Source organism: Cnephaeus nilssonii (assembly GCF_951640355.1).
Source record: "Cnephaeus nilssonii genome assembly, chromosome: 10".
In the NCBI taxonomy this organism is placed as follows: domain Eukaryota; kingdom Metazoa; phylum Chordata; class Mammalia; order Chiroptera; family Vespertilionidae; genus Cnephaeus; species Cnephaeus nilssonii.
Genome location: NC_137081.1, coordinates 61,510,116 through 61,537,044, shown reverse-complemented (window position 1 = coordinate 61,537,044; position 26,929 = coordinate 61,510,116). Strand labels below are relative to the sequence as shown.

General features: G+C 41.2%; 1 protein-coding gene across 1 annotated transcript in view; it reads right to left on the bottom strand.

Annotated features, from left to right (window-relative positions):
* CACNB4 (calcium voltage-gated channel auxiliary subunit beta 4) overlaps positions 1–26,929 on the bottom strand; it is a 229,245-nt gene that overhangs the window by 22,420 nt on the left and 179,896 nt on the right. The window contains exons 5-12 of the mRNA XM_079783058.1: positions 21,233–21,363; positions 18,788–18,864; positions 17,362–17,381; positions 17,054–17,134; positions 15,659–15,717; positions 7,771–7,880; positions 1,896–2,047; positions 114–209 (exon numbers count right to left, since the gene is read on the bottom strand). Of these exons, the coding sequence (XP_079639184.1) occupies positions 114–209; positions 1,896–2,047; positions 7,771–7,880; positions 15,659–15,717; positions 17,054–17,134; positions 17,362–17,381; positions 18,788–18,864; positions 21,233–21,363 (726 nt within the window). The remainder of the gene's footprint in view (positions 1–113; positions 210–1,895; positions 2,048–7,770; positions 7,881–15,658; positions 15,718–17,053; positions 17,135–17,361; positions 17,382–18,787; positions 18,865–21,232; positions 21,364–26,929) is intronic.

Genomic DNA, 26,929 nt, shown 5'->3' with positions numbered 1-26,929 from the left:
GCGAGCCACATGCGGCTCCCAAGCCACGGTTTGCCGCTCTGTTGACTAATGAGTTTGCCGACCACTGTCCTAACTAATCAAGAATGATTAAGACCAAAAATGATTGTACTTACTGGAGGGCACTGTGCAAGTTTATCAGCTGCCACCAGTTGCACATTTAAGTGTTTACTTTGGGACTTCCCTCTAGATTTAATCAACCGCTGTAAAACCTGATGGAAGAAGACACAGATCTGAGATACCGTCAATGAGTTGAAAGAAAACCAAATAAACCAAGGCCCCTTTTAATAGTCTGTTTAGCACTGAGCATGAATAGAGAGAAAATACAAAGTGACAGATCACACATATCAACTCTGCGATGACATCATTACACTGACTTTCACTTATAATGGATTTGATATGTTCATCCTATTTTCGTTCCATGTGAGGTCTGGGTGGGATCTTGAGTTCCCACCCTAGATTTTACCCAGAGATTTCAAAGAGGGTCCTGCAAAAGTAGAGGAACTGATCTGTACCGGATCATTTATGTCCAAATTCAATTGTCATATTTTGGTTCACTATCTCAATGTCAGATAAACATCAGAGTCATTTATATATATTGGGTCCTTTTGTCAATAGTAATAATTGAGGCATCCTAGTTTAATTTTACATTGATAAGATGATTTCTTGACAGAAAGCTAAGCAAAACATTTGGCCACATATAACCAGTGATATATCTGACTTTTGAGCACTGCTATAACTGCATTTTGCCATATACTCTACTCTCCTTTAACATTATTTTTGGCTGAAACAGGACCCTCTCCCAAAAATAGTACCAGTGTACTATGATACTTCAGCACATATGGCTACCAGAACCCCAGTTGCTGCACTTGTGAACCCACGGTGACTGGGGGTGACCGGGACAGGGGCTGAGAGGGGTTGAAATCTATTGCACTGCAGCGAAGGGTGCTTCAAATTTCAATCCATCCTAACGCTTCCCCAAAGGTCCTGGCTTGGTTTGGACAAGCTCATCCTGCGCAGAACCGGTGCCAGAGATGGAAGGCCGAGGACATCCGAAGGGCTGGGGGAAAGCCCAGCTTCTGGAGGCATTCTCCACCCATGAGAGGAGACTACGGCTCTGGTTGGACGTTGAATTGGCATGAAAATGAACTCTTGGAGGTACTGAAAAAAAAACTATTAAGGTAGTACCTCCCCAAGGGCACGTATTTTATAATCACTTTTTATATTATCAACAGTTTTAAAAAATGAAAGAACACCCAAATCAAAAGTGACCAATTTGAGGCTGTCTCACTTTCATTTCTCTCTCCCCTGGTGGCCTGAAGATACATGGTAAATATCCCATGTGCGTAATCACAGAATAATTATGTTCCTTGGAGAATCCAACCTAAGCACAAGTGTAAGGGTCTGCAATGTTTCCATAAGACATTTTATATGGTGATGTTTGACTTTATGTATGATAAATCTAGATACCTTCCCGGAACCATGTACTCTCTCAACTGGGGAGAGAATATAGGTGATACAAGAATCAATATTACCCAAGAAATTTACCAAAATAGAACCCAAAGTCTCTGAAAAGCCAGTTTACTTTTCCTCACCTTTCTTAGTTTTTGTTTCTCTTATATTCCTGCATAACTGCCACAATAGACTCTGAGCTTTTTGAAAAGGGCTTGTACCAGAATCCCATGATTTGTTTTGTTAATCTAGTATAAATTCAAGTTCATGTCACCCACTGAAAAGTTCTCCCTCAGAATTTCTAGAACCTTTACAAACTGTGGGAATTCAAACTGTGCTCATTAAAAAAAGGTTTACACAAGACATTCTCCTCGCACATGAAAAAAAAAGCACAGAGGAAAAAACAAAAGAGCTGCTAAACCTTAAGCTGGAGATGAGCTAATTACCTTTGGAGATGAGACTTTTACGTGAACAATAATTGGTGCTAAAGAAGTCTTTATAAGTTGTGCTGGGTGATTGATGGTGTCTGCATCAAGAACAACCAGTTGCAAAGATCTTGCCAACTCAAAGATTCTTTCAATTTCACTTTGTACTTCCGCTAAAAAGAGAAATAATAAATAACAAGTCATGGTTATTTTTTTTTAAATTAGTTCTTATATTTAAAAATATATAGTACCCCTCTTTCAGATGTTTGTCTATATTGAAAAACAGAACATTTGGAATTTACATATTCTGATCTAACATAAGATCTTTTCTAAAGAGATAGAAATGGTTTGAGTTTTGCATAAAACCAAACAGTAGAAAATTTGAGATGGCTCTCTTGATTTGCTTCTTACTTACACTCACCCTAATATTTAGCTATATATACAACTATTTTTTGTTTGTTTACTTGTTTTTAATCATTAACCGAGGACATGTTTTTTATTGATTTTAGAAAGAGAGGAAGGGAGAGAGGGGGAGAGAGAGAGGGAGGAAGGGAGGAAGGGAGGGAGGGAAGGGGAGGGAGGGAGGGAGGGAGGGAGAGAGAGAGAGAGAGAGAGAGAGAGAGAGAGAGAGAGAGAGAGAGAGAGAGAAACATGGTCTCCCATATGCACCCTGACTGGGGACTGAACCCATAACCTGGGCACGTGTCCTGACTGGGAATCTAACCTGCTACCTTTTGGCATATGGGACAACACTCCAACCAACTGAGGCATACCAGCAGGGCATAGCTATGCTAATTTTGATTGTTGCTTTGCCTAAAGAAATTTATTTTAGCTATAGCAGCTGAAACCACATTCAGGAAACAACTGAGACACATATACAGAGCATCTCATAGAAAGCAACTTGCATTGAAATATTTTTACCAGTGATCAACTTATATATTAATATTTTATAGATCTCCTTTTTAAAAATCCCACAATTCACCTGTTTTTACTGATGTATATATTTTTGTATCCCTGATTAAATGTTCTATGTCTAATCTTATAACTAGCATACTGCTAAGTCTTAATTTAAGTATTAAGGCCAGTGGACTGTTCTGAGGCAAAATTATCCTATTACTTTAAAAAACTAAAATCAAATATATTAAAATGTTGCAATGCATCTAGATGCAAATCTATTTGGTGGCTGTAATAGCCAAGTTATCCAAATCCATGAGTGAATCTGCTCAAACAAAAAAATTAGTTTTTGTCAATATCTAAAGCAATCCAGATATTTTTTAAAAGCAAAACAGGTTATCCATAAAAACATAATGTGGTTTTCTGAAGTACAAAAAGACTTTTAAATATATATATATATATATATATATATATATATATATATATATATATATATATATTATAAATCATCTAACTTATTGGGTCACGTCCAAGTCTGAATTAGACTAATTTTCAGAGAGATGATCTTGTTTTGCTTCTTACCTTTTCTTTTGAGCTTCAGGTGTGACCTCACAATGTTGTAATTTCGTCAAAATTACACAGAGTAGACAAAGCTAGCTAATTTAAATTTCTTCAAAGGTGGCCTAGAAAAGGTGGTTCTGCTCTAACCATCCTCACTGAAAAGGGCTTGTGCCAGAATCACATGATTTGTTTTGCTAATCAGTATAAATTCAAGTTCATGTCACCCACTGAGAAGTTCTCTCTCCCACAATCTAATGGATTGACAAGGAGTGTGGGGTCATGAATGCTCAAAACTGTCATGTAACTCTATTTTCTTGGGCTTTGCCTAAAAGCATAAACTTTTTATTTTCCACAGAATCACTGATGCATCATCTGTATTAGACATTTGTTTTTAATATTATTTAATACTTATGGCTTGAAAGGTTTCATGTTGTAAAGAATTTGGACAATTGGGCTTATTTGCAACATTTTTCTGAAATTACATTCTACATTTGTTATAGTAATAACAGCATACCTGTCCCTTTTTTTCTCACATCAGAAACAGTTTAAAAAAAAAGATTTTTCTTATGAGAGAAGTTTAAAAACTAAATTGTATTTTTATTGTAGTAAATTTCAGCCTCAGGCTGTTGGGGTATATTCTTCATTTGTTGTTGTCATTAAACTGGCTTAATGTTAACTCCTGGCCAGGGCTATGCTAGAACAAGTCTATATTGCTTTAATTTTCAAATCTGAAAACAATATTTTCTGAGGTAGCAAAAAGGCAGTGACGCAAACTAGACTGCTCCGGTTCAAGGAACCCTCGAGGCACTCTGAGTCTCTGTGTAAATACCTCAGAAATGCCGTGGCCTGATTTCCTCTGCACCAGCAATGATGAAAGTGTGGTTTCTGACAGGTGCAGAGGGCAGGCACACCTGCTTGACTAACACTAAACCCTTGGGCAATGGGCACTCTGTCATGAGCAGAGAGGTCGGGCAGAGCCAGCCAGGAGGTTGCAGAGAGCCACACTATACACTGCTGTAGGTCCAATATTTGGATAATACATATACAGAATGCAATAAATAAATTATATGTGTGAGGAAGAGAAATTATCTACATAGCTAATTTTCTTTTTTTTTTTTCTTTAATATGTTTTTATTGGTTTTTTTAAAAGAGAGAGAAACATCCATCAGTTCCACCCCGACCAGGGATCTAACCCACAACTGGGTATGTGTCCCGACAGTGAATGGAACCGGATACCTTTTGGTGCATGGGAGGACAACTCAACCAACTGAGCAACTGAACCACACTGGCCAGGGCAACATAGCTAATTTTCTTAAGGAAAAACTTTAACCAAATCCAACAATCTTGACTACCCAGGCTAATTCTCAGAAGGGTTCCAATGGAAGTTTCCTCGTGATCTCATTTCAGACAAATGGAGCTCTGAGAGTCGTGGACTATGATGCCGGAGGGATGTTAATGAATGCTTCTACAACTTGGCCATGACTGATCTGGACCCATCTCTCTCCAGTCTTTCTATCACCTGGGATCTTTTTTACATCCAAATGCTTAAAATACTTCAGTGGCTTCCTAGGCTCGAAGCAACATTTCCCAAAGTGAGTTCCCTGGGAGACAGATCCCCTAATATATCCTATGGGAAGAAGGAGGTTTTCTGTAAGAGAAATTTTGCATACTAGAATCGTTTCTCTTGGAATTTCAAATGTGCATTGCCCTTTGTATCCTAACAGCTCTAAGAAGTCTTGCAGTGAAGAAAACTGCCAATTGTTTAATGCACAATTTCCATATTTATTTGACCATAGAAAACATTTTGGATGTAACAACTATTTGGTATCTTTTAAAGTTAACATTTCATGGGATTTATTCTGGAGAACTCTTTAACAAGACACATGGAGCCCTAACATACTGGCCTCACTCTACTTTTCTCAGTCTCTTCCTTTGCTTTAAAACCATGTCTCCCCTCCCATTTTCTATGCAGGCTCTGTGAAAAATGAGCTGTTTCTCAAACACACAGTGTTCTTCCATATGCTGATGCCTTCGCACACTCTTGTCTGCTTTGAAGAACCAGCTCAAATAAAACTTCTGAGATGTCTTCTCAGACACTTCTTACTCTCTACCCTTCTTTCTCAATACCCATACCTCTTTGCTCATACTTCCCCTATCAAGGAGTATTTTAATCATCTGTTTCCTCTTTCTGTTTGCTCATGTGTAAGATACTTTGTCTTAGTCACAATTGCTCTTCCCAAGTCTTGCATAATGCATGGCACGTAACAAGTGTTCAATAAACATTTGATGAAGGAATCTGTAAATGTGCATTCACAGCAGGAAAATGGACATAAGTGGCTCACACAGTGATTATTATAATAGATTGACATTAAATTAACTCCAGGTTTGTGGAATATGAATTTACAGAGTAAAGGGGGAAAACAGTGAACTGACATCTACCTTGTTTCTTTCTCAATATTTTTAAATATATTTTTATTGATTTCAGAGAGGAAGGGAGAGGGAAAGAGAGAGAGAAACATCAATGATGAGAGAGAGTCATTGATTGGCTGCCTTCTGCACGCCCCCTACTGTGATCAAGCCTGCAACCTGGGCATGTGCCCCTGACTGGAATCGAACCTGGGACCTTTTAGTCTACAGGCCAACGCTCTATTCACTGAGCCAAACCAGCTAGGGCTCTTCCTCAATATTTACAGTAACTCCACCCACCCACTCCACTGATTCTGACAACAGGTGACCAGATTACCAATGACTTCAAAGAATATTCATGAAACCCTTGGTTTCATGCAATTGTTAGAGTCAGGCAACCCAGCTTATGCTTTTAAGTATCCATTACCCTCCAATTATACATCAGAGGAAGTCAACAGCACTGTGAGGAGTTAGAGGAGAGTGAAAGAAGAACAGAGAACAATGCTTGTTTTAGAAATCTTCAATCTAATATGGCATCTTTGTCACCCATGATACTTGACTTTAGTCAGTTACCTAATCTGATTCATTATTACCAACTCTGCCATCATCACTTCCTCAAGGTGAAAATATTGTGCCTTATAGAAGTGTTTCATTCTGGCCCTGGCTGGTGTGGCTCAGTTGGTTGGAGCATCATCCAGTACACCAAAAGGTGGCAGGTTCGATTCCTGGTCTGGGCACATACCCAGGTTGTGGGTTTGATCCCCAGTTGGGGCATGTGTGCAGGAGGCAATTGATCAATGTTTCTCACATTGATGTTTCTCTCTCCCTTCCTTTCTCTAAAGAAAAATAATAATAAAAAACTAATTAAAAGTGTTTCATTCTGTATGTGAAAGGCTGTACTAAATACAGGACTAAAAAAAAGAAAAAACAAACAAACAAAAAACCCCACTGATGTCTGGTATCTTGCCCTGACAAGCTCTGACACCTGTTTCATTTGGTAAGTTTAACAGTGTTTCACAAAGCAACCACCAAACAAACATTTATTGATCAATTACCATGTGCCAATTCCATGCCAGGAATATAGAGATAATACTTTGTAGCCTCTTTCCAACCTGCTCCATTCTTGGCACAGCCTTCAGTGAGTTCTTGATGAGATGTTTGGGCATGCAATCTATTTGGAAATCTTATTTTTAGTTTTCAATCACCTATAGAGCTCATTTCAGTAGATAAAAAATGTAGTGGCATAGAAGACCCCTATCTACCCAGGAAGAAGAGGGCAGTAAAACAAGTTGCCCTCAGAATGTGAATGCGAAAGAGACTCCCAGAAAGTTATGAGTGTACTACACCACTCTTGGAATCATAGAAACCACAAACAGCCTTTTGATATGAATGTTGTGATTTCCCCAGCAGCATGGATTTGCTTCTGTGGATGGTGAATCTACAATTCTGCTCACATATGTCTTGATGGAGCTAAACACATATAGCATGTGTGTTTTCTTCTCCATCATGGTAAATTTTAGGATGTTTTCTAACTGGTGCTCTGGGAAACTCCCTCTGTGTTCTTAATGTAGTTACTATTTCCACTTAACGATGTGACTATTCTGGGTACTACCAGTTAGCAGGAGAAGCAACAGTGAGAACACCATGGTCTAGCTTTCTTCTAAAGACCTGATAAGGCTGAACATCTCATCTCCTTTCATGTCAGCTATGAGTCAGATGTGACAGATATTATTAGCCACGTTGAGAAACGCGGGCAAAGCAGAGATGAGTGGCTTCACATGGTTAGGCAGTGACAGACCAGGAGAGGCCTGGAGGATTCTTCCCACCAGACTCCTAATTAGCTATTTGGCTAGAGCTGAGGGAGAGGAGGCTCTGGCTGCTGCAGGATTCTGCTCCCTTCTTTTCCAGGGGTAGCATTCTCTCCAGTTAATCAGCGCTTCCCCATTCTGAATGGGGAGCAAACTGGAAAAGCCATTCCAAACTCATCCCCGTCTGAAAGCACAGGCTGGAGAAGCACCACATTTGAACATCTTACCTAGGCTGGACCGAGTGTTCGAACGTTCAATTATTGCTCTCTTGCTGGGATTATTTAGGACAGACCTCTTAGCAAGAGAAATGTCAGCTGTCACTCTCGTTATTGATATCCTATGAATAGGAACACAGAACAAAACAAGCCAGTAAAAATGTCATAGGGCTCTCCAAGTGATTTATAAGCACAGCACTTAATAACCACTTTACATACGACAGTGCAACCACAGCATAATAAGCATTGGCCACAAGTATTTTAAACAGGCTTTGGCTAGTATTAAAACACAAGCAGAGCAAAAAACAGGAAGGTTTTGGCTATTTAACATCAACAACAAGAAAATGGTTGCAGCAAAATTGCAGCTCCTCCTCCATTATTGTCTGCCTTGCTGACTTCTCTTTAATGCACACCATACCAGGAGGGAATCAAAACATATGAATAAACCATGCTCTTTCTAGTAAGCGGCGACACAATTTCCTACAATTCACAGTTGAGTTGCTCTTGAACAAGACTTTCAAAAACTACAGATACTCCACGCTGGCATGTCAATGCTGCCGGTCAAAGGGGGAAATCATAGAAGACAATTAGCCAGTTGGTAGCTCTGTTGCATTTCTGGTGCCCAATAGTTAATTCATGATACACAAAGCATTTCTCCACAGGCCCAAAGGAAGGTTTGATTTCTAAGGATATGAAAAATACGATTTCTTTTCTGCAGGCACTAGATTCTTCGTGATAGTTGCATATGTTGGGCACCCAGAAGAAGGCAGGGTGAGAATTGTGCCAGGCCATTTTTAAGTTAGGAAGTGTCCTGCAGTCACACAAGAGAATAAAGCAAAGACGTTGCAAGTGAAGGAGAGAGGGGTCTAGGTGCGTATGATTATCAAATGAGAATCTCTGCCGCTCACAATTTTAAATTCTTTAAAATGAACTGGGAGTGAGCAACTTCAGGCTATTATCTACCTGCAGAATGCAAAGAATGCCTCTCTAGGCCGGTTACTGCCACCATGGACCTTCCTCCATTCTTATCTTCACAACCTGCCAGGGTTCCAGAAAGGAGACACGGAGAGCAGCACCTCCTCCCCTTTGTGCTCAGTGAGTGCACCTGACCTCCTTCATTTTCACACTCCTTTGGGAGGTGGAGCAGGAAAGAGGTGTGTTACTGAACATTACTGAGGCCTATGTCATTTCACACCCGTCTTGGGACAACACTATCAGCACTCTCAGGAGTCTCTTCACCTGACTTCAGGGACTGACTCCTTGGGGAAGAATTAAAAATATTCCACTTGCCAAATGGTTGGAAATCACTTCTTTAAAGTAACAGACTGTGCAAGAATTCTGGTGCCATTTTAAAGCAAAGTACCCCTTGCTTGTGTCATTGTATTTATAGGCTGTAGATGGTCAGGAAGATTTAAATGTTTTAATTTTTAGACTTTTCAGGCCCTAAGAAATTACTGGAGGCATCCTCAATGGTCTTCTGCAGAAGCCAAGCATTTTGTGGAACACCTCCAGGGCCGCTGGGAGCCTCCAGGGAGGCGGAGTGGGCGGGGCTCAGCTTCCCCAGTCAGTGACAGGCAAACCAAGGTCTCTGTACTTCCGTTTTCTACATTGCTGCTTTCTGTATCATTTCATTGTAAAAAGCTGTTCAACTGCTGCAAGACATTGGGAAACACTGGCCAAGTAATATTTCTTCATTTTACCAAGAAGAAAAACCAAGACCCAGAGAGGAAGTGCCCTGAGGTTAGAGGCTAAGAAGGTATAAAACACAGCCCCCCAAGCTCCAGGCCAGTTACTTAGCCACCTAATTTAACAATTCTCTTATAGTTTTCTTCCCCAGCAACCCATTCTCCAGACATGAGCCACATCGACAGGGGCAATGCTCAGTTAGTCTCGGCCAGCTGCTGACAGATGGTCAGGATTTATTCCTTGAAGTCAGGTGAACCCCACATCTGAGCCTCCATTCCTCATTGGCTGCTGCAACCTGAGGCATGGAATCTCATAGGCGGTCCTCCTGGTCACAGCTTCATTTATTTACAATGCTTGTTTATAGTTCCTGTCTCTGTTTTTTGTTTTGCTTGTTGTTTTAAGAATGAAGTTGCTGGTTAGAAACATACAGTGAAGTTCCAGAGCAATTCAAATAGATGACTGGAGACAAGTGGGTTGGCTTAGGGACAGAATTCAACTTTCTAGAAATAATTACTTTTGGAGAGCCCAAACAGTCTATTCTGCTTAGGTGAAAATCAAAATTTCTAGTTCCATTCAAGCCAAACAGTGACCCTTGGTTCTTAAAAATTGAAGGGATTACCAACAGATGCACACTTTTGGTTTCTGCTGGGTTGTAAACATTTTTACAAAGCCATTTTCAAACACATCCAAAGTTTACCACACACACACACATATACGCGTAGAAAAAAACTGCGTCATATAGTCCCCAAACAGGAAAAGGTGTAGACAATAAAGAGTTCTTTTTCTTGTTTTATTTGTTAATAAAATACCAACTAATTTTTAATACAAGTTATTTCTTAATAAAAGTACACAGGCATGAAAAACTTCAGGAGACGAAAGCCACAGCCGCAGGAAGCGTTTAGTCAGACAAAGCAGGGGTTTCTTATTTCTAGGCAAAGGCGCTTACTATTATCAAGATCAGATACCAAATCCAAACCTCTGTGTTTTTGTAAAAGGCTCCCCAGCAATGTAACTACATTGCATTCACCATTGAAGGTTATCTAGTTTATATACTTTTTTTTTTACTTGGTATCCTTTCTACATTTTTCATTGCTATACTCTTATCCCCTAGCGTCTTTCAGCACTTCCACGCATCTTGTTTGATATACGTCTCTAAAAAGTTCCCTGGGAAATTTTCCTGTGATACAGTGTCAGTAGTTACTGGTTAGTAGATAAAAGACTAATAGAACCTCAGTTCCTCAGTAGACTGGGTATAGTAGCAAATGTCACTGAAAACTAGCAAAAATCATTCTCTAAATTTTGTGATGCTGAACCCCAAGTGTTGCTTAGTTCTGTTTTGGAATTCATCACAATTGCGGCCATCCATCATGACCTATGCTTGTTAGTTTTCTGTGATTTTTCTATGGAAAGACATTACTTTCAGTTACAACACACTCATTTAAGAATAACCAGTATTTCCATGTTGGTAATGGAACAGCTGTAAGATCCTTCTATACTTTATCCTCCTTATAACTAATATGCAGCCCTGTTTGTGTATTAATTTATTTTAGTTCTAGTATGCATAGAGAAAAGTTCTCCGAAGAACAGACAGTGCACTGTCAAGACGACAGGGATGGAAAGAATACACAGACCTGAGTATTCTTTCCGGATCTTTCTCTTGCTGGTCAGTAGATAAAAGACTAATAGAACAAGGCTGTGAACGAGTCATGTCAGATTTTGAGCGTTAGTATTAAAATCAATGTAACAGTGATAGTAGCTCTGTCATACTATCTCATGGGACTGTCATTGGGAGAAAACAAGGTAATATGTAAAAAGTCTTTTCTTAAATAATTATTCATAGTGTGCTGTGTTGATAGGCACATATATAATGTATACAGGACAATTATTGGCTATTTGAAGGCTTGAAAAAGACAGTTTCTTTATATCCTATCCTCAAAAGTTGGCAGTCTACCATGAACTCTTCCATCCCTGGAGTCTGTGATGTTTCTATATACCTTGAGGGTGGGAGAATCAGGGCAGACATGCAATCAAAACCTGCTGATTTAAGTATTCATGTTGCATTAGAGTGTTCATTATCTCTAGTGTTTGTCCTCCGATGAGTCTGCATTTGAATGGAGAGTGGTAGGAGGAAACGGGAAGGGAATAATGTTGATTATGAAACAGAAGGCACGGTGCTGTTCTTTTCCATCTGTTGACTGCAATTCCAATCCTTCCATGGCTTAGCTGCTCTGTGACAGCACCAGTCCTTCCCATTTCCTTTCAAAAATAAATACTCTCTCTGGGGTCTCCCTAGGTTGTATTCTCAGCCTCTTTTCTTCAATTCTTTTTCAAATCCTTTTTGTTGTTCTTTCTTTAAGTGTTCCTTAGCTAATAACATCCTTTCGCTTCAGATCCCATCTGTATAAATTACATGATGTTCATGTAGGATTTTGGCCATAATCGCATTGGTTACAAAGTCTCCAATAACAGCCACAGAGCTGATCTGATCCAGTTGGCAAAAAGCTTAAACAACTTCATTGGGGTTTGACATGATTAGCATAGGTCAACAAATTGCAATCGGTTTGACTGCTTGCTGTTCAGCCTATGAATAGTAGATTCAACCAGCTGAACAAACTGCATCGCCAGGGATGATGCCCAGTGCATGTTTGAGGTAAGAAAAGAAGACAGCAAAGCTCCTTGCCATGGTGCACCTGTGTATCCTCGCCAGGCCGGTACCATTGTAGCAGCTTGTGAAGCTCACTTAGCTTATGATCTGTGCACAGCAACTGTCACTACGCGTGGACATCACGCGTACATGGATCCCTCAGGAACTCTTTCATATTGTGCTTTTCATTTTTCTTACATGAATTATAGTTAGACCCTACAATAATAGTTATAGCAAAAAAAAAAAAAAAAAGAAAGAAAGAAACCTGTATAATAAGTAGCTCTAAACAGACTCAAATAATTTCTAAGGTATCCAAAAAGGCAAGCATATGATTCTGTAAGGGTCAAGCTATTGGACTTTGGTAATCCAATTTGTTGGATTATTTTCTAACTAAGATCTGAAAAACAGTTTTGAAGAAGGAAGCCTCTTTTTTGCTCTGTGAAAAACAGGACTTTCTCCTGACTAGTTTGTCTAACCCACTGCATTCATAGCCAGTGAAACAGAGCAGGATTCCAGTAGAACATATTATTTATGCTGTGTGGCTGTGCGAACTCCTCCTGTGTAATTGTTCTCATGGATGGTTTCAATTAAAGATGATTTGTTGTTTTCTCTCCTTGTATTTATTGGTAAAACATAATGCTGCAGATTGTCATGGCTCAAAATGTCAGGGAGACAAGTCAGAGCCAGATAAGCAAACCTCTTCTTCCTTATCAGTCTCCAACACACTCAACCAATAGATTCAGTACAGGTTTCTCTGCAGCACTGGCCTCTTATCCTTTGAAAGCAAATCTACTCACCTGCTCCCACCTTTAATGTCTCTCTGTCTCCAACTCTGCCCTATATGAGATCTCTCAAGGCTGACTCACTTTCTCCAGCTGTTGCTGTTGCTGCTGTTGGATTTGCCCTCAGATCTTCCGCTCCTCCTCTGTGTTATCAGACCCCACGGAACACTTGGCACTGACGTTTTAATTCTATTTCTAGCACCATCTTCAACAGTGTGTGTACTGGAAAGTGCTTGATACGGACAACTCTACCTGGTTCCAAACAGATCTCTGCGTGTATAATTAAATGCATTTCCTCTTTCTGGGCCTGAGGACTGAGGTAGAACCTCAGATTCTTCACCCTTAAAAGCAATAATTAAGTCACTCATTTTCTCTTTGCTAAATTAGAATAATTCCTTTCCTTTCCCCCCTTAGGTCCTACTTTTCAAATCTTTAACATTGTTGTTTATACGGATGTTATGTGGGGACAAAAGCAATCTAACATCTTGTGCTTTGAGATGGAATTTGTTCAGCTCAAGGGCTGTCATGGGGCCACAAGAAGAGTCACTGCCCAGATCGTCCTCAGGTAAAGGCGCCACAGTTTAAAACCATGTGGCTTCAAGCATAGCAGAAGGATGTCTGCATGTGCAACCAAGAACACGGAAGACTGAGCCATGCATGTTAGCTGCCTCCACTCCACAGAGGGCTGCATCACGGGAAAGGTTATGGCCCAGATCATCCGAGGGCAAGACCAAGACTAATACTGTTAAGTTAAAGTCAGAACTCAGCTGTTGCTTTGCAATGCTTTCTTAAGAAGTGAATTCCCAATAGCCAACAGTCTTCAAACAGAAGCAGGTTAGTGGTTGTTAGAGAAAACAGATTAGAATAAAATATAAATTTAAATATAAATTTAAATGTATTAAAATACATTTCCTCCAACTCCAATATTCTTGTATTCAGTGCTATTCACTTGTTTTCTTTATAATGAACTACTTTATTCTTTTCCTATCTTTTTTAAAAAGAGGGGACTAGGATAAATTCACGGTTAGCTTATAGCTCTTTCGGTCCACTAGATGAATGTAGCAAACACTATTATTTGTTCAAAAATATTTATATCCTCTTCCTCCTGGGCACGTAGCTAAACTATATATTTCCCAGCTTCCTTTGCAATTAAATGTGGCCATGTGACCAAGTTTAACCAAAGAAACACAAGAATCAAACTTCCAGGCCGGCATGCTTCTTTTCCCACCAGATGATTGGAGAGACCACCAATGGTGGGTGGAACAAACTTTCTGCCCAATCCTCCCCTACCCCATATCTTCCAGCTGAGGAACATCTGCCTAAGACTGTCAAACCAGCAATAACAAGCTTGTGTTTGAATCATTATACATTTTAGGATCTATTCATTAAGGCACCCTGGCCTACACTAAGGTAGTTAGCAATTCACATAATTGCACTGAAGCATTCTGATTTCTTAAACTAAAATCTCAATTATTAGAACTAAAATCTCAGTTTATTTTCTTTTTATATAGTCTCAGAAATGAATGACTATTTTAATACAATTATCCAGATTCCTTTGAGAAATATATACTATTTGTACTTAGAGCATTATCATGTTTTCTTTTTTCCTAAAATACCATATTTATTCAAATATTTGGTAAGTTGGCTGCATTTAACCATACTTTTTCGTCCACACTATTTATGTTTTCTTCATTTTAATAAATCTTTGGGTATTTACAGGTGGTTATTTTTACATGGATTTCATTCTGCATGTGAAAGAGCCTAGCACTTAGTGTCAAGTCAATGTGAACTTTTTACCATTTCTCTGCAAAATACAGAAACTTAAATGATAAAATTATCTGATGGCTAAAGACTGAGCCAGGATACATACAAATCCTATATAATAAAACCCTAATACGCAAATCAACCGAACGGCAGAACGACCGGTCGCTATAATGCACACTGACCACCAGGGGACAGACGTTCAATGCAGGAGCTTCCCCCTGGTGGTCAGTGTGCTCCCACAGGGGGAGTGCCACTCAACCAGAAGCCAGGATCATGGCTGGTGGTAAGGAGTGAGGGGTCCCGGACTGCAAGAACCCAAGACTGCGAGAGGGATGTCTGACTGCCAGCTTAGGCCCAAGCCGGCAGGCGGACATCCCCCAAGGAATCCTGGACTGTGAGAGGGCACAGGCTGGGCTGAGGGACCTCCCTGCCCCCAGTGCACAAATCCATGCAGCGGGCCTCTAGTAGACCAATAAAATAACAAGGTAATTTATAGTAAAACAAACACTGAGCTAAGCATTCAAAGAAGTACTATTCTCCACAAAATAGTCACTTTGAGAGGCTTATGATAAAAACATTTCTCACACTCTTTTTTTGAGCAAGTTGAGTACTTTATGTTCATATCTTTATATGACATATACACATATACACGTGTAATTCCCAAATGATATTGCCCAGCTTGACCAGCGAGCCACTATATTTATCATAATTATTCTATATTTTAAATTAATACTTTCAATAAAACAATTTTGGTCTGAATCCACCAACAAGTGAGAAAATAATGACAGACACATACATTTAAATAAAATGAATGGATTATTTTCCTTCTCCAAGTCCTTTTTCCCTTGGGGATTCAATGCTATCCTTCATTTCTTCAGATTTTCAGAGTTCTTTCATTGTATTCTTCCCTGACTACTGACTTTTAACTACAGATCTTCAATTGCTGAAAACATAGATCCACAGATCAATCCATCATACATGTTTGATTAAAGGAAAAAAATACAAAAATATCTATATGTCTCACCTCCCATCAAACCTGTGCTTCAGGAAATCAAAGAGGGCTTTCTGCATCATGTCTGTTACCTTCGCAGAGGTGAGAAAAACAGAATGAGGCAAACACACGCAGAGAGAAAGAGAAGTCAAAAGTAAGAGAGGTGGAAGGAAAGGGCACTGTGATTGAGCAAATATGTTATTACAGCCAGTCCTCTCCAAGGGGTAGGTTATTGTTGAAGGCATTTTTCATTCTTAACCTCCCACAGTTACTAATTTCCCCCCTTGGTTCTCCTTCAGGGTGTGGAGGAATAAACCAGCAATATTCACTAGACCCCAGCCCTCCTCCCTTATGAGGGTTTAGAACTACCCCCAGGAGACCACCTCAGGCTGGCTTTGCACGCAGGTGCTGCCTGTCCTTGCCACACCTGAGTGGTGTTTGCCTCCAGTGAGGAGCAGCTGGAACCCCCTCAGACCAGCCCTGGGCTCAAGCAGCCCTGCTAGTCTGTGCATGTTGCTGAAAATTCTCTATGCTCAGAGCTGGATTTCTGTAGCCCACTCTGCTGCTCTTCCTCTGACACTCCCCCTCAAAGGGAGCGGGGAGAGGGAAGGGCCAGGGAGAGGAAGTGGAAAGGAGAAGAAGAGCTGGGAAGGAGATGGGATGCTTAGACCTGCCTCTAAAAAATTGATGAATTCATTCAACAAATGTGCACTGGAGCGCCTACTAGGTAGGGGCCAGGCATTGCCCTAGCTCAGTGGGAATGGTGCCCTGGAAGTTGCCCACCTTCTGATTTCAATGTCCCACCTGTTACCTGTGCTAGAACAAGGTCCAAATGGTAACATCTGCCATGTAGCAGCACCTCTACATCTTTACTCTTTCCTTCCAACCTGGTATTGGGAAGAAGTTCACTAATATTTTTAATGGAGTTTTTCCCTTTATAGGTCCTTTAAAATAAATACGCAGAGAAATATTTGGTGGACTATGCCACCGACTTGAGCACCAGCAGGGTGTGATTTGGTGCTCTGAGGGTTTAGGTTTGGCTGGCAAACTGCCTATTATGTCCCCTTCTGCAGTTCATAGTCTATTATTTCTAATAGTAATGGTAATGGTTGAGACAGACAAAGTCCTTTTCTTTGAATGTGTTGCAGAGTAAATCTTTTAACAGAACTTGCCATTATCAATAGTTTGAGGGAGATATTTATTTCTAAACAATGTAATACATCGTAGATGAGAAGTGTGCCCAGGGGAGCGGGGAGAAAGGACGAGGGGCGCCCCAAGCCCCACACTGCCCCGTCCCCGTCACAGGCTGAGAGGTGGCTTCTGTGGGTACCCATCTGTAAGCAGGCCCGGGAGGAGCCAGCTCTCAGTCGCTGTCTCCTAGATTCTTGATCTAGAACTGAATGAAGCAGAACAGGCTGGTGTTTGTACCTCATAACCCTTCAGTGACGGCCCCACTAACACCACCGGGCGCATGGATGGCACAACATCGTAGGGAGGAATGTGCTCCGTCTGAAAGAGATGATTTGACACGCGTGACAAGGTGAGGGTGAGTGCGCCTCCTTGTCAGCCACAACATTCATAATTCTCCGGTCAAACAAAAAATGATCACCACGGGCCCCCACCGACGAGGTTCATCCCTTATTTTACAGCCATTCGGACCACTGAAATGGAGCACATTGCAGGCATATGTGGAGAGAAACCTCAACAGTAGATTTAAAAAGGAAATACTCACTTACCACTTTTTGCTTCTGTTTGGCTAAAAGACAACAATGAGAGCCATATCAAAATATGTAATATCTGCACATGATAGTACATGACTTTAAAAGATGGAATAATGTGCCCATTTGTCCCTGTAATTCTCATCACTTCACTGTCACCCTCTCTGCAGAGCACGGTTGTATTACTGCCTTCAGGATGGGCCGATATTGAAGACATGAAAAGACAGACAACCTCCTCCCTGTGTGAGTGACCTCACATCCTGATCTCATGTTGGGTGGGGAGGGTGGACTTCACAGCAACACTGGAAGCTCTGGGCCAGCACGGGCCACAGGCTGCTTCCTGCTGAGCGCGGCTGAGATCAATGTGGGCAAATAAATGCGATGGAGAGAAACTTAGAATAACAATTCGGGTCAAAATAATCATCACCTCAATCACTCATTCTTTTTGGATTTTGCAATCCTTTATGTATTCTTAAGTCTTTTGGTTCACCTTCCAGATAGTGATACATTTTTCCAACTAGGCTGCTCTTAATTTCACATAAGTTTATAACCAGTTATTCCTATTCTTTTTTGTTTGTAATAGTGAAAAGCTGCAATGCCTTAAATGTCCAACAAGTGGGATGAGGCAAAATATACTCAATATCTGAGTAAGGTGGTTTTGTGGCCACCCAAGCAGGTTCAGTCCATGTGGGGGCAACCCAGAGACCTAGCTTGGTTCACCCACACACTCAGAACTGTTCCAGACCCAATGCCGCTCCCTGCAGTTATGGGCCAGGAGAGACCTTGGACCTGTCATCCTGAATTGGTAATGCGGAGGTCCTAATGCAGCATCAGTTCTGGGCCAGAATGAAATTAGTCCAGAGGAGTCAGGAAGTGTGGCGGGAGGAAACGTCCTGCTTGAATACCCCCACAATTTCCAAACGCACAACTCCTGACCGGGCCGCCACTCTCCCTTCATCACCATTCATTTCAGGGCTCAGCTGTCTGCTGTCCAATGAGAAGTGAGGTCATCTGGGCCCAACCCTCCCAATCTCCACAGCCCGGGCTGTACCCACACATCCTCAAGTTGCCCATGGAAGCTGAAACAGAGTGTTTTCTTGAGAGTCTACAACTTTTCGTTTTTCTTTTAAATTGGTCCTCACCATCTTAAAGTCTGTTGGGTTCATGAATGGAATAATGAACTAGCTTCAGATGGGTTTACACAATGTTAGGTAAATAAGATTTTTCAAAGGTATACAAATATCAAAATTTTTAGTACCACAATTAACCTTTAAATCAAATCAAATCACTATCGAAGACAAGTGAGCAATAAAATACTAAGTAGAAAAAAAATCTTAAAATCAAGCCTTTTAAATTGTTTCCAAATCAGTAAGAATACTTGTATGTATATGCAAATATTAAGCAAAGAATGAATTCCATTAAAGAGTTTAGGTGAAACCCTCACCTGCTGATGTGGGTGTTGCTCGAAATGTCCCTGATACCATTTCTCCAAGACTTGAAGAAGAATTTCCACTGGACTTCCTAAAATATAGAAAAGGAACTTAACAGTCCTTCCCCAGATCCTTTGAAAATAGAGCTTGACAGCACAAAGCTTTCTTTGGCCTTAATCCTGCTAGATAATTCAAAACACACCACATCCTGTATAGAGACAAACTTCAAGAATCTGTCCAAATGTTTTCTTTGACCTCATTTCTCAGAGAAAATGGGGAACTAACTGGAACCTAAAAATATTTTGCAAAAATCTCTCTTCTAGTTATCCAATGCAGATATTAGGCAGAAGAATGTTTTTGTGAGCAGCTTGCTTTTCACTAGCACAGCTCACCAGGGCACCACTCCGATGTCAAACACAGCTCAAAGCAAGCAGTAAGAGCTGGAAGAAACATTTCTTCTTAGAAGTGACTATGTGGGGATCAGAATTAAGCACTGACAGTTTGTGCCCCAGGATAGAAGATCATCAGCACTGTTCTCCTCATGTGGCTCTGGAAACTTCCCTGCAGCCCCTGGGGCCCTGAGGAGCCCACCTCCCCACTTTTCCACTGTCCCTCCTTTTCCGTGCTTCAGTGCACAGTCCCCAGGGTCAGAGCGATCTGATTTCTCATCCTGGCACATCATATCACATCTCTGAGTTTCCTTATCTATTGAGGAGGAGCTACACCTCCCAGGGTCAGTATAAAGAAAATAAGATCATGTCTGTAGCTCTTGGCTTGACTCTTGCACCTTCTGCAAAGTAAGCTTTCAGTTCAAAAGTACTTAAGTCTAGAATGATATTATGGAAAAGAATCTATACTAATAAAAACCTTAGGAGTGATCAGGCTGGCAGGGGAGCAGTTAGGGGGTGATCAGGCTGGCAGGCAGAAGTGGTTAGGGGCAATCAGGCAGGCAGGCAGGTGAGCAGTTAGGAGCCAGCGGTCCCAGATTGTGAGAGGGATGTCCGACTGCCGGTTTAGGCCCAATCCCACCTAAACCGGCAGTCGGACATCCCCTGAAGGGTCCAAGATTGGAGAGGGTGCAGGCTGGGCTGAGGGACACCACCCCTCCGTGCATGAATTTCATGCACCAGGCCACTAGTTAGTAATAAAAATAATAAATAAATTAACAACTTTGGAAATGATAATAATACATTTATTATTTCATTCAACGTATCTTTATTGAGTATCCACTGTTCTAAAAATTAGAGGTGCAACAATGGGGGGAGAAATGCAAAAATCCCCTCACATATAGAGACAGACGCTACATGTAGGAGATATCAGTATCAAACAGATGAATAGGTAAATATATAGTACTTCTCATATTAATAAAAGCAACAGAGAAAACTAAGTCAGGATAGAGATGGCAAATGGGTACAATTTTAAATATGGTGGCAGGAAAGGGATCACTGAAAAGGTGATATTGAACGAAGATCTGAAGCAGACGATGGAATGATCTGGTGGAAATATGAAGGAAAGGGTTCCAATAAGAGGGAGCAGCAAGTACAAAGGTCCTAAGGCAGAAACGTATCATGGATATGTTTAAAGAGCATCCAGAGAGAGAAAAAATTTAGAGTAAGGGGAACAAGAGGAATTAATAATTAATAATATCATAGGCGTGTTGAATACTAAACAAGATTGACAAGTAAAAGTGGGGTTGACTGTACTTTTATTTCTATCACTGTTTAAGAGATTCCCAAATGCCAAAGGCAACAGGGCCCCTAAACAGAGGAGTTATTGAAATAGAAAAGGATCTAACAGAAAAAGGAGGTGAGGGTCAAGAGAAAGAACTGCTTCTATTTTAGGACTTACAAAAAATGACAACACATATCCAATCAAGGCTTCCGTGTAGGCTCACATGTGCAGGCTCCATATGATTCCAATTTCTCTCAAGCTCTGGTGTATCCCTGGAACCTTGAAACACCTGCACCCTGAGATATGTGGCTACGTCATTAGTTCCCTAGAGGCGGATCCATCTGAAGCTAGACAGAGTCTTTACCTTGTTACCAAGACAAGCAGGTGCCACAAAAAGCCCTGGGGGGAGAAGGTGCTACTGGTACCAGGACCCACATGGACCACTGCATTCTGTGCCAACTTGAGAGAGAGTCTCTGAGAGTTAACCAGGAAGAGCCAGTTAACCCCCTTCCTGTACTGAGAAACATGCCCCATGGGACCCTGATGAAGGACAACTTAGATTCCAAGCAGCGTTTGCTGAGGCTGCGGCAATTCAGGTGGATTCCAGTGGTGCCGAGCTTCAGGGAGAATATCTGAAACACCTTTGTGTCCATTTCAGAAACTCCTCATACACAGAAAAGTATCTCTTCCTTTGAAAGCACCAAGTTTGAACCCAGGAAGCAAACTTGAAAATATCGCCTAATGTTCCCACACCTCCCCCAATGTTTATAGAAAGGAAGGAGGCTTACCCTCCGTGAAAACGTCCTCTTTTTTGTTCTTGCTGAATCCGGATGTTCTCCAATCTGAGTGGACTTGGGATGAAGCCAATCTCACAGCCCTCCTTCACTAGCCTTCCTATCCACCAGTCATTGTTATACTTCTGGAATGCAGAAATAAAACTGCTATCAATAGTAACATACTTATCTTCACATTCCATTTATTAATTTCAGGGGACCAGAAGGACGAACCACCATTCATAATATATATGTACTATATTATATATATATATATATATATATATATATATATATATATATATAAACACAAAGGTGGGGTCTACAAACTTTGTATCTAAAGGCCCAGGTAGTAAATTTTTAGGCTTTGCTGTCCATATACTCTCTGTTGCAACGACTTGAATCTGCTGTCGGAATGGGAAAGCATCCACAGACCATGCAGAAACACGTAAGCGTGGCTGTGTTTCAATAAACCTCTTCTTTCCAAAAAAAAAGCAGACGGGCAACAGTTTGCAAATCCCTGGCCTGAAGTCAGGTCCTAACCTTTGGATTCCTTTGGCCCTTATCAAAAAGCCTTAGCCCATTCTTAAGGAACAGATTGTATAAGACTAAATATGCACCGGGGTAATTGAAATTCTGGAAGATAAGATAGGCAAGTCTAAAACGAAAACATTTAATAGTCTGTTATTTGTCAAAAGCTTTTAGGTAAAAACCCACGATGCTCTCTGTCATCTACTCTCATTGAGGAAGAGTTATAATCTTCTGAGGGGAAGCAGAGTTTACAACCCCAAAATATGCCACCACAAATGTTAATTATTTTAAGCTGATTATTTTCAAGAAATGAAAGACTCAGGGAAAAAACCACTGACCTTCTCCCTAACTGCCTAAAAGAATTGAGAGGGCCCGCTCCAGGAAGGGCGATATCATCGTAGATAACTATAGTTTATTTATTTATTTTTAGATAACTATAGTTTAATATGAACCATAAGATGCCTTTTCATCTCCTTCTGAATTGGCTTCCTGCCCTCTGCAGTGCCAAACCACACACACACACACACACACACACACACACACACACACACACACACTTTCTCCTTAGCTCCAGAATGACATATAAATCATAACTGCCCAGTCTGTTCTTGGGTCTCATCTCCTTGGGGAACTCCTGTAGGTGCATACATAATAAATTTGGTTGTCTCTCTTGTTACTCTGTCTCATGTTACCTTGGTTATTAGACCAGCCAGAGGAATTTAAAAGGGCAGAAGTACAATTTTTCTGCCCCCACACTTCCAAACATAAGTTCGCAAACTAAGGTCCACCTTCCTACCTGAAGAAAAAGAAGCCCAAGCCTACAAAGAATAAACATATTATATATGTGTATGTGGATTCTTTTTTTTTTTTTTTTTTTGAAATAACCTCCAAATGGCCTGAAGCCCAACAGGAACACCAGGATTTCTATTTAAAGTTCCATGACCGTAAACTCAAACCACCCATGCAAAGACTTCAGTCAATATAGGGTGAGGCTCTGTCAATGTGGCCCATTTGACGGGTCAGCAAAACTGCAGTTATAATGATAGATTTGCAGAATCCTAGGGTAGAAGGCACATTTAATCCAACTGACCTGCCTCAAGGAAAAGTTTCAGCCGGGGATTTCTAGAGAGCAGATATTATTTACACCCTCCGGAGAGGATTCCCAGAGCTTCCTTTATTGTTTTTATTAGTATTGGGCAAGATAACTCTCTAGCTTTGATCCAAAAGTATGTTTTTTCCAAAATGTAACAACTTTAGGTAGTACACTTTGCTTAGCTCAGAAAAAACGTGGAATGTATATGCATGTCACACTGACCCACTGTGAAGGAAGAATGGGTGGTTTCACTGCATCATCACAGCACGAAGTTCTGCATAACTGTGAGTAATTCTGAATAACAGCCTCACACTCAAAAGCAAAGAGATGTGGTTGAGGGGGTTAGCCTTTATTTTGCACACAGCTCCTGCGTAAGGCACACAGGGCATGTAGTATGAGACAGCACTGAAGAAACGTGAATTGAACCAATATAAAATTTTGAGCAATCTAGGTCTTAGTTTTTCCCATCTTCCTATCTTATTTTGGGATAACAGGGCTGAAATAAGAGGTATATTTATTTTTGGGTAACAAAAGGCAAAAGGACCCATTTAGAATCTTTGGTGCACAGGCCTGGTATTTAAATTTCACTGTGGTGGGGACAAAACAGACCCTGAGTCATAGTTTCCTAGGGCTTAAGTTATTTCCTGAAATGAAGTGAGTCCACTGGAACACTAATTTATTAAATGGTATCCAAGTGACCTTAAAGGGCTTCCTGAAATGGTTACTGCAGCTTCCCAATATGTTTTAAGTGAGTTATAGGAAACAGACAAAGCCCGGAGAGAATCTGAGGCAACATAAATGAATGTTCTTTGAGCCACTTGAGAGGAAGTCACTATATACATCCAAGAGTTTAATTTGCGCATCATTTGGCAAATGTGATAAGGAGAGCTGCAGCTTTCCTCTGCATTTACTAGTAAGCTTTTTCATTACTGAAAAGTACTTAAAACAGTGCATGATAGATGGCCTATGCGGCCATGGATGGGAGTAAAGGCTACAACTTCATTATAGCAATGTGTTCATTGGAGTTGCTCTTCCACGAGCATGTGACAGCTTCCTGGCAAGGTGACCCCAGTGTTCCAATCATTCTCATCTTGATCTCCCTAAAATGATTAGTGCTTTCTCTTTCTAAGATGTTTTCTTATCTGATATTTCAAGATTTGAAACAAGTGGCTCTAATCCACAGGGGATTACCAGCTCAATACCATGCATCCAACTGCCAGATTAAAGAGGTCATTGATCAAGGAGCATAAAGATCAAAAAGCAACCGACACGACAAATTGGGAATATTGACGGGTTGGGGGAAAGCAATAAAATACAGCAAGGTGGGCATGTTGGTGTGCGTGAGTGTGCGTGAGGATGGAATAGGTGAGAACTCTTGCCTTTGAAAGCTCCGCTTTCCCTTGGAAACGAAGAGTGTTAGCAACTAATGAACATGGTTGGCCATTTTTGATGGCAATGGTGAAATTAAATCGACTTAACCATTCATATACCAGGGCACATGTTTCAGGTCAGGGGCCTTTGTCTTCCAGGCAAATGTCGACCATCAAGAAAGCACACTCCATCAAGCTGATGCTTCATCCGCCTCCCATTACCAAGGCAGTCTTTGCCTGCACTCATCTTTTTCCTGCACGTTCAGTGAAGAAGTGTTCCCCTTCCTGTCAAAGGTCTATCCCTGCACTTGGGCTCTGGACCCCACCCTTCTTGCCTACTCAAAAACTTTTCTCCTTTGCCTCTCCTCCTTTCCTCTCCTCTCCTCTCTCCACTCCCTCTCCTCCCCTCCCCTTCCCTCCCCTCCTTATTTCTTCTTCTTCTTCCTCCTCCTCCTCCTCCTCCTCCTCCTCCTCCTCCTCCTCCTCCTCCTCCTCCTCCTCCTCCTCCTCCTCCTCCTCATCTTCCCTCTCTCTCTCTCTCTCTCTGTTAATGTCAGCATGTACAGATGTTCCAATAGCTCCTGTCTTGAAAGAAAACTGCTTTTGAATTCATACTCTTCCCAGTCTAGTGCCGGTCAGTGTCAACTTCCTTGAAAGCATTGTCTACACTTGCTAAATATACTCCCCTTCTCTCCTCATCCCATTTCATTTGGCTTTCATCTCTTCAATTCCAGACAATGGTCCCAATGACTTCCATGCCGCTGAGCACCACGCTGCCAATCCAATGTCCATTCCTCCCTCCTCACCTTGGGTGACATTTCACATTTGCCACAGCTGACTGCTTCCTCCTTGAGGACACACTCCCCTCTTGATGTTCACATATTGCTCTGTCCTGGTTTTCCTCCTCTCTCTCAGACTTCTCCTTTTCAGTTTCCTAATTTGTTGAATCTTGTCATGTTCGCCATCTCTGCAGGATGGGACTCCTTTGGGTTTGATGCAGAGCTACCTTCTCTCCTCCCTCTGCTCTTTGTTTTAGGAAGTGACTGCCTTCATTGTCACAGCTTTAAATGCCACGCATAAACAAACGATCCAAATTTATTATCTTTGGCCCGACCCTTTCCTCTGAGCTCCAGATTCTTATAGCTAACTTCCTACTTGATATCTTCTTTGAAGTGTCCACTCCCCAACCGCTCTCCCCATCTATCCCCTCCCCACCCAAATAATATCCATCCCAGTTGCTCAATGTCAGTTCCTACTCTGAGTCCACCACCTGTGCTCCTCACTGAATTGCTATAATATATCTCAAATCTGTCTACTTCTCTCTATCTCACTGTCACCATGCTGGCTCGATCCCATGGTCTCGCACCTAGAATGATGCTCGTGGTCTGCCTGATTCCATACTTATCCCACTCCCATCCATTGTCTCTACCACAATCAGAGAACCTTTAAAAAAATAAATTCATCTCACTTCTCATTACATTCAGAATAAAACCTGAAGTCTCACCATCACCCTACTTGACTTTTACAACGCTGTCTCCTGCAACTAGGCCCCCTGGCTCGCTGCATTCCAGCCCTCTGACTTTCTCCCAGTGAACTGACTGTGCCAGGCTATGTTCCTACCCCAGGTCCTTTGCACATGCAGGTTCCTTTTCCTAGAAGGTTCCCCCTTGCTCTAAGGCTGGCTTCTCCTCATCCTTCAGGTCTCTGTTTAAAGGTCACCTTCTCACAAAGGCTTTCTCCAATCACCCCTATATTTGGAAGTATATAACCCCCTCATCCTTATAGTTAAAAAATTTCAGCATTTGGTTCATTTCCCCCCCCCAAAGCATTCACAATGTGGAATTATTGATATGTTCATTATCTGTGTCCTCAGTCGAATTTAAGTCTATGAGAAAAGGATCTACTTCATTTATAGCTGTTGGATATCTGCAGGGCCTGGCATATACTATAGAACTACTTATATCTCAAATGAGTGACTATACAAATGTAGGTCACATGGGTATAATGCAAGGATAGCGAGACATCTGTAGATATCCAGATGTTTGACCCACTTAGTATTAAATAGTAAAAATGTTTAAACTATGTATATACGTCCTGCTGTCACTAATGCCATGGTAGAAGGCAGTTTCAAAGACAATGATTTTCAAAATGGTTATATATTCACCATGCAAGCATCTCAGTGACATTAAGTGACATGTTTATGGTGATCACATTCTTCAGGCTCCTCCATTCTCAGTCTCATCTATCGCCCCACCTCTATGCTCTCCTTTTTTCTAAGGTCTAATTCCCAATGCTTCCTCTAGTGGAGCCAATGGAGACTATCAAGTAGGCCCCCGACCCCATCGGAAAATTCTGTGCAGAACAGAGAAGGAAGGCAAGGCTTCCCTCCTGACTCAGCCTAATTCTTGTGCCCATTTTCCAGGTGCTGTCTTCTCCCCTCGACTCCAGCCCCTCCCTCCTTCAGCTATGCCTTTTCCTTCCAATATATTTCACTGGGTTCAACATCTCGGCATGGAAAATATGCTTAAATCTTTCCCATCTTAAAAACAAAAAAAGAAAAAGCAAAGCTAAATTTAAAAACAATGCCTCAGCTCTTTATCTTCTCCTGACTGGAGCCCGGTCTCCTTTCCAACTGCTGGTATTTAGGAAGAGAAAGTTGCAATTCCACTTTTCTGGCACCCGATTATATGGATAAAGGTTTACTGAGTATCTTCATGG